The sequence below is a fragment of the Pomacea canaliculata genome, linkage group LG9, assembly GCF_003073045.1.
Source record: "Pomacea canaliculata isolate SZHN2017 linkage group LG9, ASM307304v1, whole genome shotgun sequence".
Lineage (NCBI taxonomy): Eukaryota > Metazoa > Mollusca > Gastropoda > Architaenioglossa > Ampullariidae > Pomacea > Pomacea canaliculata.
Genome location: NC_037598.1, coordinates 10,269,381 through 10,283,726, shown reverse-complemented (window position 1 = coordinate 10,283,726; position 14,346 = coordinate 10,269,381). Strand labels below are relative to the sequence as shown.

At 38.3% G+C, this 14,346-nt stretch overlaps 1 protein-coding gene across 1 annotated transcript; it reads left to right on the top strand.

Annotated features, from left to right (window-relative positions):
- Positions 1–6,636: 6,636 nt before the first annotated feature.
- LOC112572735 (globin-like) lies at positions 6,637–10,679 on the top strand. Its single transcript, XM_025252567.1, has 4 exons — positions 6,637–6,791; positions 7,393–7,497; positions 8,748–8,970; positions 9,423–10,679. The coding sequence occupies exons 2-4, from the start codon at positions 7,394–7,396 to the stop codon at positions 9,555–9,557; spliced, it is 462 nt and encodes a 153-aa protein (XP_025108352.1). The 5' UTR covers positions 6,637–6,791; position 7,393; the 3' UTR covers positions 9,558–10,679.
- Positions 10,680–14,346: the final 3,667 nt, after the last annotated feature.

Here is a 14,346-nt window from a genome sequence, read left to right as displayed (position 1 = left end):
TTTTTCACATAATATACAGACATGTGGCTTAATCTTTTTAATTCCTCAAGTTCCACTGCATGTGAATTTTTCATTTGATTGCTCTGTAAGCATTTAAAAATAGTTTCAACAATGTATATTGTCATAATTTTCTTAATTCTTGCACAGTTATGGATTCCAATAAACCAAGTGGACAATTTGAGACACATGTGTGTTTGTGTACTTGTCAAAGGTTGAACATTTAGGAAGCCTAAAAGAGTGTGGCTGTGATGTCCAGGAGTAATGATGGCCACAGGAGCTGTCTTGGCATATGGTTATAAATTTGACTTCTATGCGGCACTCGTCTATAGTTGTGATAGTAGAGGGGTTGCTACACTGCCTGCAGACACTCAGCAGCTCCTCCAACTTCTTTTTGTGAATGATAAATTTTTTTTCAAGGAAGGGATATGTGTCCAGTTCATCTTTCTGAGAATTCCTAGAGACAAATATCAAGACTAAAATCATAGTTAAAACCATAAATCATTTTTATAGCTAAATATCAGCTTAAATTCTTGTGCTAGCATGTTTCTGATATAAACTATCAAGTACTGACTGTTTGTTAGTAACTGCAATATAAACTTTGTTTACTGGTGCTCCTTGACTGCTGAATTATTCCACTCTGAGGTGTCGTTTTCATTTTCTGACTCCCCATATCAGGATCACACCTAGCAGACATTTATAGACACAATTTCCTTCTTTTTTCATTTCATTATGAAAAAAATTATCCACATGAAAATTTTACAAAGCCATATAAAATTATTTTTTTATCTAAGTGTTTAAAACTGCGCATATTTTTGGCCTTGAATATCCTTATAAGAAGAAAATATCTGGCACAGTCTGTGGAATTCATGCCAATTTTAGATAAAAGAGATGTGTAATAGAAAAAAAGAACTGAAAAGTGGCCATTACCTTTCAGGATTGGAGCTGAGGTCTGGGTCTGGACCTCTTTATTTAAGCACAGTTGAACTGTCTGTTGTGACTGACTCGTCATAGTCTGAACATAAAGTTTTTATAAAGTAATCATTCCACAAAACATTAAAACAATAATAAAACATGTATGATTATACCATGTGATCAAGCTATTATTATTTTTAATTCTTTACAGTATCCAACATAAAACACAATCATTAATATTACTCTAATTTTCAAATGTTGAAATATCAATTCTAACTTCCGCAGTGTACTGCACATAGATTTCACTACTATTGTTGATAAGCTCATTATGTAGGAAATACCTTTCACATGTATTTTATTGTTTTTAGATTTCATAAACAAATAGGCTGTCTTTTCAAAAATATGAATTTAAAAATATTTCATTTTATAAAAGCAAACATGGATTTTAAAAAAAAATGTAACAAGGGCAAGGATTTCAACAATCATTTCTTTTAAACTTGCAGTTTGATGCTGACATTTTTAAATTTATTATGCATGTACTATGAATTTTTACCTACTGAAACCCGCTTATTATAAGTACCACATAACACGTTTATTATTATGTATTTTTAATAGATGTATATTGTAATGTTATCTACCAATAATGAAAAGTGCATTTTGTAAACACAGTGACAGTGCACTGACACTGACCTGTTTATGCTGTGGTCGTTTGGCAAGTGAAACTCGTCTGTCAGATAGATCCTTCTTTCTTTTTCGAGCACTTTCATTGTGTTGAAAAATTGTCGGAATTGCATCTGGCAGAAGCTGTGCCTTGAAGGCCAAACCTAACTGTTTGGACATTCGGGTCCGGCTAGTAAAGCACTGATCGTCAACAAAATGCTTGCACATGTCCCACTCTCTGGGCTCCCACACGTGTGGGATCGAGCCTTGTTATTGTATGACCCACTCTTTTTGTAAGGCTCTGTCTTTCGGAAACTGATGAAAAGACAATATCGTATCTTTTCCCATTTTTTCGTGGCAATCGGGTGCAGCACATTCTCGAGGCATGGTTCTCACTATGGAAACCATACGTCATAGGGTCACGTGACGAAGAACGAGACTTCGTCGTCGCAGACGAAAGAGTCCCGTGATATTTCTCTTATTAAACACAACATTCTACTGAAAACCTTCAACGTTTTCCACATGAACAGACATGAAAATAGATGAGATTCAAATTTATCCTACTATTTACGAGTTTCTAAGCAGTTTAATTTTCCCTTTAGTATCCCTTTAAGTCTAACTGTCGATGATAAACTCACATGGAAAGCTCATATTAATGGTGCTGTCAAGAAAATGCATAGCCACCTTTACTGTTTGAGAAAAAGATATTTTAACATGAGCCCGGAACTCCTGCAAGATGTCCACACTTTAGTAAGATGCAGCACCATGACTTTTGACCTCTTGTGCTGGAGTGCAAGCCTAGCAACACAGGAGAGGGACAAGTGAACAAAAACCAGGATGGGCGATTAAAAAGGAGCAGAATGACTTAGAGACAGTATATCGCAAGTTTAGTATCACAAACTGTCTACAATTTTATCCACAGATACAACCAAATCATGGCCAGAACTCGTCTTTGAGTGAATATTATTCAGCTGGCTCCTAGAGCGCCCAGTTTTTCTTTGTTGTTGTTGTTGTTGTTGTTTTTATGAATGCTTATATTTAATATCATACTTGATGTATCATGTAATCTCTTATGTATTATGTAATATGGAAGAAACCTTTATGAAGAGAATTAATAAAGATGTTTTTATTTGTAATTGTAATTAATCATTTTATCTCTGGGTATCTAGACTGTTTCTCTTCCTTAGGACAGCAGCAGAATGTGATACAGGGGTTAGAGGTTGTGAAAGGGTTGTACGCAGTTCGAAAAACAGATATGCAGAAAAAAAAGACTGAATGTGGTCATTCATATGAAGACAACATTCCCGTCTGTCTACCACTTCTGTGAGAGAGAGAGAGCAAGCGAACTACCTCAGACAGGTTGCATCCTTATTTCCAAGACTGTAGGATTTGAATTACCATGCAGTAAGGGACATTTAGTTTTCCACCCATGTCTTATTAGACGGGTGAGCGAAATGACAATAGAACAGATCTTGTGACATTGTTTCAATCGCACGGTCTTATTTTATACCATTGTGCGGTCGGTGGTGTTCAAGAAGAGAGGCATTGTTCGCATTCACTCAGACCTCGCCTCAACCCTACCAACCTCTCGACCCCTACCCTACCCTCCAGCCTTTCAAAAGCTGGGTGCACAGACCGGCATCAGTAATATCAACACATGCCACGTGCTATACACAGGAACCGCCCTTAAAGCAAACTTGTCGGCATTTTTAGCTCAAAGAAGATTGTATAGTGACCTACACGAAGACAAATCAAATTTCATCATCATCATCATCATCGTTGATGTTCTGTCTTCTTGTCTTTAATTGATGGTCTCGTTTACTGTAACAGCAATGTGAAGCAAGCTGCTGGCAAAGATGAAGATGGAGTAAGCGAAAGCTGCGTGGCTACCAGGCCGTGGGAGGGAGTCAAGCCGGCAAGAGACCATCGAAGCAGTCCGCACTCAGTGAATTAGGTGCGAATGAAAATGGTGACAAGGCCCTCACACAGTCATGATGGATAAACTGCGAGTGAGGCGCGGTCATCTCATCCTCCTGCTGTGTGACAATCGTGGGAACCAGCCAGACCCTGATTTGCCGTCGTGCCGGCGAGATATTCGCCGCTGCTTCCATATAAATCTCTGAGTTTGCTGCTCTCGTGCATACTTGTTTTGAACTCCCATCTTCCTTTAGTGCACACTACTTTATAACTTAATTTAGTTTTAACCCTTTCTTTTCAGCCTCAACCAGGAATCTTGTGTTTGCGTGATGCTGCTACCCTTCTCCCGTTAAAGGTTAAATACATGGGTGTAGTTCATTGCAAGTAACCCGATACTCAAATTTGAGAAAAACAAGCCCTTGAACAGCACAATCCATACCTGCGATTTAATAAATACATATATTTGATTTTCAAGGAAGTCATTAAAGTTGCTGTCATGTCATGTCATGTCATACCTAGTATCAGTGGAAGGGAGAGCTGATGGAGTGATGCATTCATAAACTCATGCCAACCGGAGCGATCTTGGGCCGCTTGAGAAGGTCCTCCTGTGGACAACCGTCCCCTCCCTCACTTTGACCACCCAGCTTTCCTTATGTTATTCCAACATGTTATTTACAAGAGTCTCACTTCGAGTACTTTTAGTGATGTCAGAAGTTAAAATCTAGGAAATCGCAGGTGTTCCCTTAAAAAAACAATTAAAATAATTTAAAAAAAACTAATAATAGCGCTTTTATTATTCTGTCGTAAGCTTTGGGCTAATTTTCATTGATAACTCGGTGTGTGTTTCTGTCCCACTCTCTTTTCTCCATATTTACACATCAGATGTTAGGTGTATATCCTCTAAGGAAGAGCGAACATTCTAAGCTTCTTCCCACCATTGCTTAACATTTGAATTATGAACCTTTGTTAACTGGTGGCACTGTCTCCAAGGGCTACAGCAAAGCACTAATTTGACTTTTCGTTAATAAACCTGCCACCAAGGTTATCCCATGGTGTTACCCTTGACTATGGTAGCGACATTTGACGCTCACCAGGTCGTCCCACCTTGCCAACAAGTACCCTGATTAATTACAGTATTTAGACAACAGGCTCACTTGAGCACATCTATAAGATACTGCCTACTCTTAAAGCGTTTACACGGTTTAAATGACACTCAGCCACTTTCTAACTTCTGAAAAAAAAACCCACTTAAACTGTTTGATCATATCACTAAACAAGCAAATAGTAAAATGTCTACTGTCAGTGACATCAACTGATCCAGCAAAATGCAAGATTCTTGTGCACACCTACAGACCACCAGTTACTCAGAACATAATACACACCAGCCCCTACAAGCTTCGCACATATTAATAAGAAGAATCGCTTACAAGATTTTTACAAACCTACTCTAGGGCCTTGGAAAGTAAGAGAGCCAGAGAAAGAGAAAAAGAGGAAGGCTGGAAAGAAGAAGAGTTAGAAGATCTCCACTATTCTAAGATATAAATTCCCATTCTAGACTTATATTCTTTTATAAAAAGACAGGCCCTGAGCGATTTTGCTTACGTGGGTAAGCACGGGGGTGTAGGAGGTCTCTATTGTGTGCTGAGTCCAGAGTCAGATGTGACCACTGCGCATTACGAGTACGCATGCGAGAAGTGGAGAGGCTCCGTATCGGCACGTTTGAACATCATGAAGGCACTTTGACCCCTGCACTTATATGCTTTGGCTGAGGCTAATCTATGTTTGTACAGCAAAGGTGCATTTACAGAAACACGTTTTCCCCTCAAAGTTGGGTGATGATATGTCATCTCTCTAAATGTGTGTTTGTCTCTTGTCCTTTTATCAAGGCCCGGTTTGTTCTTCCTCCTCCCGTTTACCTTCTATATTTCTGTTTCATCTAATTTCATTTTGATGTTATGTTTTTGTTTTTGTTTGTTTTTTGTTTTTGTTTTTTATTTTTGCTATTTTCTTTTTTTTTTTTTTTTTTTTGTTGTTCGTTGTTTGGTTGGTTGGTTGGTTCGTTTCGTTTCGTAATCTGCTTTCGACAGATAATGATGAATGTAATGCAAAGCTGGAACTTTATTATTACGCTAATAACCAACACTACATCTACCACACAACACTATCCGCTATTTTCTCCTGTACATACAAACTCCACTATCCTATATTTATTCCAACACACCATCACCACGGAGCCGCCAGCATCAGAAGCAGTCAGCTGTCAGGAGAAGTGCTCAAGTATTTCAGACATTTTTTGTTCTTAAAGATGATAACCCCTTCATTGTATCAAAATACATTGTTATCTCCTCCGCACTGAAAACCAGGATTTAACAAGATGAAAGTGCTGAGGGCCAACCTGCAAGTCGTGTGAAGAACTCTTAAGATGTTCATTGCGAGTTCTGAAATGTTTGGGAGACTAAGGTGGGTGAGGTCTGGAACGCGTTTCTTGTCTTGCAGCAAGAAAAGCATTGGAGAGCGGGGTGTAGACCGCGGTACCCTGGCTTTGACATTTACTTGCTAAACATGCTGCATGCTGGGAAACGCTTCTAGGTCCCAGCAGCGGTCGTTGGAAACACGTGTGAACATCTATATACTTCTCCATTTAATTTTATCACATCGGGGTAGGCTCTCTTTTGCATTTTGCACCCGATGATCCCAAGAAATATGGCAACAGCAGTTGTTAAAGTAATAAATAAATTAATGAGAAGTGTTAATGATACAATTTATGCGCGTCCGACCGTGATTCATTTCAGTGCACTGTGTTTGAATGTGTATAGAGGTCGTTTCTGCAGCGAATGACATATCATTAAAGTATAGAGTATTGCTGGATAAAGATATTCGTACGTTCATTCTTTCCGTTCTATGTTTCTTTCTATCTATTTTCTTTCTTTCTTTCTTTCTTTCTTTCTTTCTTTCTTTCTTTCTTTCTTTCTTTCTTTCTTTTCATCTTTCTTTCTTTCCATCATAGACCATTCTCTCTCCGACCATTTACGTTAAAGGACACCCTATCCAAGAGAAAATATTGAAGGGTATATGTCTTTGCCGGCGCTGAGCTGGAGCCGACTTTGAGGTCACGTGCCAAGGTAAGAGTCGTCACGTAGCTAGTCCTCACTCCATTGGTTGGCGCCAGTGACGTCAAAGGGCAACATGTGATAAAACTTACGGTTGACGCGGGCGCTCCTCATCGGCTGAAGTAAATCACACACTGTGACTGACGGTACTCCAGGTGACATTACCTTGTGGAACTAAATCTCAGCTTCCAAGTAAGTAGTAAATGACAGTTTAGTTTTTAAATACAAGTTTTTTTAAAGTTTCTGCAAAAGTTAAAGGGAAAAAAATTCGTCTTAAGTCAGATCGCCATTTGTTTTGATGACTAATGTAGAACGTACATTTTCGGTTAGGAAACTTTGTTTCTTGATGTACTACTGCATGAAACTAAGCCCATGAAACGATTATTATTATATTACAGTATTTAAAGATCTCTCATGAATGTATATATATATATACACACATTTGTAAAAATACATACAGATATACACACACACGCACGCACGCACACACAAACATGTACGAACTTCCAACCCTGACTTACTAATAACTGATTTACAGATATATAGAAGGGTTGATTCAGAAAAAAAGTAAAAGCTAAACAACTAATAATGAAACGTATGAAACTGCTGACTAGAAAACCGAGAAAAACAACAAATGTCTAATTAGTTTCTTTTTGCGGAATCAGACCAAACAAAAAAAAATCAAAGAAGCACGTAAGAAGACATAAGTAATATTAACGAGAATTAAAGACTGGAAAAGAAAAGAAGTTTGATATGAAGGTGAAATAACAGGTGTTAATATTGCTTGTCCCAGAATGACTCTGTCCGCTGCCCAGAAGTCTGCAGTCACCTCCAGTTGGAAATCACTTGCTGCCGACAGGAATGCAATCCTGACCAACGGCGCTGCTCTGTTTTCACTGTAAGCAAAACTAAAATATTTTATCTCTCTTCTCTTCTTCCTTTCTCTTTTGGGTGTTTCCTGTAGGGTTTCTATCTGCATTACCAACTGCAGACCCTAAAAGTCCCATTCAAAATGTCAGTTTTAACTTTTTGTATCAACACGAATCATGACATTTCTTCATCGATAATTCACTGTCACTTGTTTCCAGTGTACTGCGACTAATGACATGGTCATTATTTTATTGAAATATTAAATTTTATGAGGTATTCAAACTTGACGAACTTGCTTAAGTTTTTCAGACCTCAACAGACCAGACATATTTTTTGTGTTCTGGAAGCACGATTTCAGATTTAAATGTAACAAACCAAAGAAATTCCTTGTATAAATAATAATTCGAATAATTCGGTTACCAATAATATTTATTATGTTAACACACAAGCGTTGCTTTGTAGTCTATCTGGAATCTGAAATTGTGGAACTTGCCAGTAGGTGTAGCCGTATCAAATATTAGATTACACTCGGATACAGATAATGAATAGTTCAGATTTGTTGTAGGATAACTTACTTAAAAATGATTAATACCTCCATTGTCTTCTTGAGATTTCAGCCGCACTCAGCTGTCACACTGAACACACAATCCGTTTCTATAGCAACCGATTGAAGTCACCTCCAGCGACCGTCATTATAACCCATTTTCACAGTCATCGATTTCCTATAAAAGAAATATTATTATTATTTCTGAATTTGTTTTTATATTTATTTTGAAAATTATTTATATATATATACTTATATACTTTTTTGATTTTGTTAAATATTTATTTTAAATATGGTGTGTTTCATATAGTGTTACAAATAAAACTAAATTCATCTTCAATCAATACCAAAAAGAGTGTTAGAAAGGTTTCATCGATTTCATCCACAGTTCCAAATGAAGATGCTATTTTTACAGAGAAATAAGTTAGGTTTTGAAAGGCATTTAGAATGGTTCAGAGTATCAAATATAATTTAATCAGCCAAATAGTACTAGGTGTTAAATATACCTATCAGCTGCACCCCGTTGTGTCGCTACTCGGGGCACTTCTACCCACGATGAGAACTCACTCACTTGTCCTGCAGGCTCTTCAAAGACAGTCCACAACACTTCACACTCAGACCAATGACAATCAGCTACTGAGATACATGCATTGATAGACTCACTCATCCTGTGTGTCATAATATTGATGTTTATTGATGTTCTCTCCATAAAAACATGCCCACCTGTGCTGCAGGCTCTTCAAGACTTTCCCAGACACCAAGCAGCACTTCCCGCACTTCGAGGGCAAGGGAGATGATCTGAAGGCCTCAGGAGTGGGCCGGGCCCACGCGCTGGCTGTCTTCACTGGCATCGACGCTATCGTCAAGAGCTTGGATGACGGCGAGTGCATCGAGGGTCTGTCCCTCAAGCTGGCGCGAAACCACGTGGACCGCAAGATCGGTTCCAGCCGCTTCCAGGTAAGTGCAGGTGTGCGTGACGATTATTAGGGAGGTGTGCTGACGACGAGTGAGGCCAGGTGAATTTGGCCACCTGAGTGGTTTTGCATTTTTTCAGATATCGGTAGATATATACGACATAAACCTAACCTGTAAATTTCAGCCTCCAAAACCAATCCATTATTTAATTATCCGCTTCGATTCACACCTGCAATCAACGATCACCATAACAGTGTACTATGTCACGTTGGTACACCATTCACAACATTGCTGCAGTCAACACCAATCAGAGAGAGAGAGAATGAGGGACAGTTTGGATTATTCGGACACTGACTCTGCATTTCTCGTGTTTCTGAAAGACTGGACGGTGAAAATTTGGTTTTTGGCGTCCTCATTGTGAGAATGGATCCCCGTCTCTTCTGTTCAAACCTTGAATCAAACCTAGTAGAAGTTTTGTTTTGTTCTTCTTGCAGCAAATGCGCCAGGTGTTCGGATCATTTCTTGACCAGCAGCTGGGCGGCGCAGCAACAGCTGATGTGAAGAGCGCGTGGGATGCACTGCTGGCCTACCTGCAGGAGCACCTGGCAGCAGAGGAGAAGCGTCGCTAGGGACCCACTTCCGGTGCCTTTAAGTCTTCGCAGTCAAAAACTCTCCGCCCCAGGGCTTCCAGTCTGTAGATGCTTTAGTCATTTTACAAAACACTTACTGCGCATGAGCAGCGTTCACTCTCTGTCCAATGCCTTTCAACAGAAACTTTGCAGACGATGGACTATTTACCCACACGTACAGGGCGCATGCGCTGCTTCTTGTCATAGCCATAGCTTTTATATACTGCTTTTGTAATTCATAAACATCATTTTGGTCCGAGTAGCATGGCTACCGACAGATGTTCTTTTTAATGCAAGAAGCTGCCATCAGGCTGTAATTTCTTACAGTCATTTAAACGCAGATGTAGTTTTGAAAATGATCTTCATAAAACCAAAGTGTATATTATTTATCTTTGAATAAATCAGTTACAAACTAATACTGAAAATGTATTACGTTTTAAAAAGTATTAAAAATTATTGACACAATCAGGGAATGTGAGTGCAGAAAGAATCCATAGAAACCACTTTTTTTGTCTGGCAAGACGAAGCTTGTTAAATCTTTGTGTTTCGCTCTCTTTAACGAAAGTCAAAATTAGTGATAATCATCATCCAGGAAAGATATTCTCGATAATCTCACTATTTTATTGTTAACCGTTTTTATTGGTCCGCGCTTTTGAACCAGATTATTTCCTACAATATTGTCTACATACTTTTATTCTTCCATCACCATTTCTAAAAGCCTATTACATTATTTTTCATTGTCATTAGGCGGGGGCTGAAGCTTTTTTCGCTGCACAAAACGTGGCACAATCAAATAAAATTTTGTAATATTTCTAAAGTTTTGTTATATTTCGATGACCTCACCAAGTATTTTCAAGCTCTGATCTTTAATGAAGGCAAGTCAAAACTACAAAGACACGTTGCGGTAACAAGAATAAAATATTTGATAATGAAATTGAAGGAAATATTTTTGTGAAAAGCATGATCTAATTACTTTTAAAACGTTCATGCTTTCTCTAGCCTTAAAGTCTATTTTACAAGTATTATATTTGTGCTAGTATATTTAGGGGAGACCCACTTTGCAGCAAATCTTGTGGCATTATTGATGGAAATATCCTTTTCAATAAAAGACGTTTACCACTTTTTATCTTCTTATTTCTTCTTCCAGTTTTGGAGGGTTACAACGGATTTACCACCGTTCGAACTGGAAGCTTTTCAGAAGCATATTTTAAAGTGAAACAGTTCAAAAACATATTTTTTCATTTAACGTGCCGACAAACACAGATTTTCCAACAAAACTAAAAGGTTTTGTTGTGTAGTCACCACTTGACCAAGTTTGTTGTGACCAGCAACCCGTCAAAAAAAAAAGTCTTATTTGTGTCCCTTAAATTCGTTATCACTGATCTGTTCAAGACACTTTAAACTAACATAATGAATTTGAATATTTTTAAGAGCTCTGAGTACAATAAAACAAAAAATAAACTATGGAAATAATTTTTATAGAATAGGTAATATAAAAAATCAAACATAGATCATTTACAAACGATGTGAAAGAAGTTTTTGGAAGTTTTTAATGCTTCAAAGAAATTTAGGGTTGTTTACCGTATTTTAAAGCAGAAGGTGAATGAATGCATAAAAGATAAAACATGTTCAAGATGTGTCCATCAATAAGATTTAGTCTATTATAAATTATTGAGATCCTTCTAAGAAATGAATACTGAATGAATTGTTTGGAGCAGAATAAAAAAGGTAACTTCAAAATCTGTAATAAACTAGACGCGTTTGGTAAAATACTTTTAAGTCACTGCCCGGCAAAACAAAGCAAAACATGAATTGGCCCTTGGTGCAATCATATTGTTTACATGCGTAAATAAAAAAAATCTTTCTATAACAAAAATACAGACATGACCAGACCTAACTAGCTGGGTTGGAACAGCAAGAAAACCTGTTCTTGAAAAACCAGCAGAAAATGTTCTTGTAGCTAAATCATATACAGCGTTCTTGAAGACTGAACACACACAATGAAACAATAAAATGGAAAAAAACAGAAATTGGTAAAATTGCTGACATGTATGAAATATGCAGGCAGGAACTCAGATGAACTTTTACTAAGATGGACAGTTGTAAAATGGTTATTATGAAACTGTACATCATTCTGTCATTTTTAAAAGTAATTTTCATTAATTTGTTTATAAAAATAGAAATAAGCGCCACTTTAAATCTACACTAAGATGGGTGTATGAATATTTCAACAGTGGTTCACTCATACAACGAATAATCAGAACATGGGTTTATACTGTACGAGTATTATTTATAACTGACTTCAGTTCCTATGAAATCTGTAGGTAAGCAGCTGGTTTAATCACATCACCACCACCACAACCACCATCACCATAATAATAATTATCGTCGTCGTCGTCGTCATCATCATCATCATCATCATCATCATCATCATCATCATCATCATCATTATCATCATCATCGCAACAACAGCTACTATTACCACCCCTACCAAGCCCATTTTTTTTTCCTAACAACAAAGAAATATTCATGGACAAGCGAACAAACTCTTTGATAAACTTCAAGGCACTCCCCCCACAAGAAGATGTCTTCAAAGAATCTAAAGTAAACAAAAGCATTCTGAAAGTTTAGTCAGCAAAAGTAAACGAGCGAAGAGAAAGCGATGCCAGCAGTTCTTGTCCTTGTTGAACTTTTGTAGCAGACGGTGAGTCACTTGATAGCAATACCTGTAGTGGGTCTGTTTAGACAAACACATAAACACACGGACAAGGTGAGCTTACAGAGGTAGCAGACGATAAGACTCCGGTTACTACACAGACTAGTGAGACCAGGACATGAGACTGAGAGGATGTTGTCCACTACGGATTCTTTCACCACTGCTACGTTTCCTGTCACTTCTCCTCCTACCTCTCGATATTATAATTTTAATGGACTGTGGTGGGCCGGGCCATCTTGTCACTTTTTTCTTGTTGATGTTCTTTTTAGGGTACTGTAGTCCATTTTCGATGTCGTTTTCGAGGTCCCCCATTCACTGGACAGGCAACTCTGGGGCTTGGTATACTTGATTTCCGGTCTTAGCATGAGCTGTACGACGGGGCTGTCTGCGTCTAGAATAGTGTCTATCTGGACAATCTTGCTCTGAATTTTCACTGTATTCACTGAATTCGCTCTGATTACCATGCTGATCACCTGCACACACATTTGCACACAAGCTGCTAAAAGAGCGTTTAGTGGACATCGCTCCATGCGTTTCACAGTTGGTGTCAGTGTCGCCAGCGAAGGATGTCTGGAGGGGAGAAGATCGGGTAGGTTGTTGACGTACAACCTGAGAGATATGTAAATGTACTATTGGAAGGTTTTTTTTTTTTCATGCTGAGACCACCTAGTGACCGTTGTTCTTTTATTTTCTCCACAGGCTTTGTGTACGTGCTTTTGTGTAAGTGTTTTTAGCACGCGTTTTTGTCGTTATCATCTTTGTCATGTCTATCGTCATTGTCATATTTTTCATCTTACATTCTTCATGCGATCTTGTCAACCTCGTCCTGGTTCTTCTCGTCAGTGCGTTTCTTCTACTTCGTCACATCTTCTACTTCTTCTTCCTTTCCGCCCTTGCGTGTGCGGATTCTCAACCATCCTACGTTTCGTCCTCCATTCATTTTTTTCGTTCTGTCTTCTTCGTCAATTGGTCCTGCGTCGTGGAGTCAGCAAGGCAACTGTGAACTGTGAACTGTGAACTGTGAACCAGCAAAGGGTCCCGGCACACATCGTACAGACAGTGTGGTTGTGGTCAACGCGAGAGTGTCGCGTAAGGCCACAGAACTGAAGGAGACAGTGTCAACAGAGTGCACAGTGTCTACATCTACGTCAAGTCTAAAGGACTCAGGGGCAACAACTCTTACAGTACTGTGTCGCGGTGTGTGCTGGTGTTCAACTGTTTTTATTTTATTATTGATTATATTTCCCTTAATAACATCCCTCATTTTCTTTTCTTTGTGTGGGGTAGTCCCCGTTTCTCTTGCGTGTACGAGTAAGTGTTTTTCCTCATATATATATATTGCATTTATCTACTTTTTTAAAATTAAACTTCTTATTTGTATTGTTCATTTCGTCTTTGTTGTGGTCTACACACACTCGCGCGTCTAAACTAAAGCATAAAGCTGCCTGAGTCAACAACAGAAACTAGCAGATTTGGTTATGTGTTTTTATAACTGCTTTTTTATGTTAAGATGAATCGTAATGTTTATTACAATCATTAGAACTAGGGCAAACGTTGCAATCATTCAGTTCCTCTACAGGGAAAGATAATGCAAAAACCAACAGATTTATTCACACTACTAAAATTAATTTTATAATTAACAGCACTAGTAGCACTTAATCAACGAGATAATTAAATCCCCAAATAAAAAAAGGCTCTAGCGAAGGTTTAGATACGTGGACAGGCCTCCTTGGCAGACAAAATATACGATTCGTAGCAGGAGTTCTTGTAGTCTTTCTTATCTATTTTTATCTTTTACATAACAACGACTAATAAAGCCTCCTCTTCCTCCAATTTATTCATTGCAGGAAAGGAAAGAAGATTCTGTCTGTGTAATATAAGCAGGGCTTCTGCTTACGCAAAAAATTGCGTACAGTACGCATTAAAAGTTCGGAGGACCCCTTCAATTTTCGTCAATGGGGTCCCCTTCAAATTTGGGCGAAGAACAGGGACCCCTTAAAAATCTGAAGAAGGGGTCCCTGGGACCCCAAAGAATTGAGCCTTAGCAGAAGCCCTGTATAAGCATCATGCAAA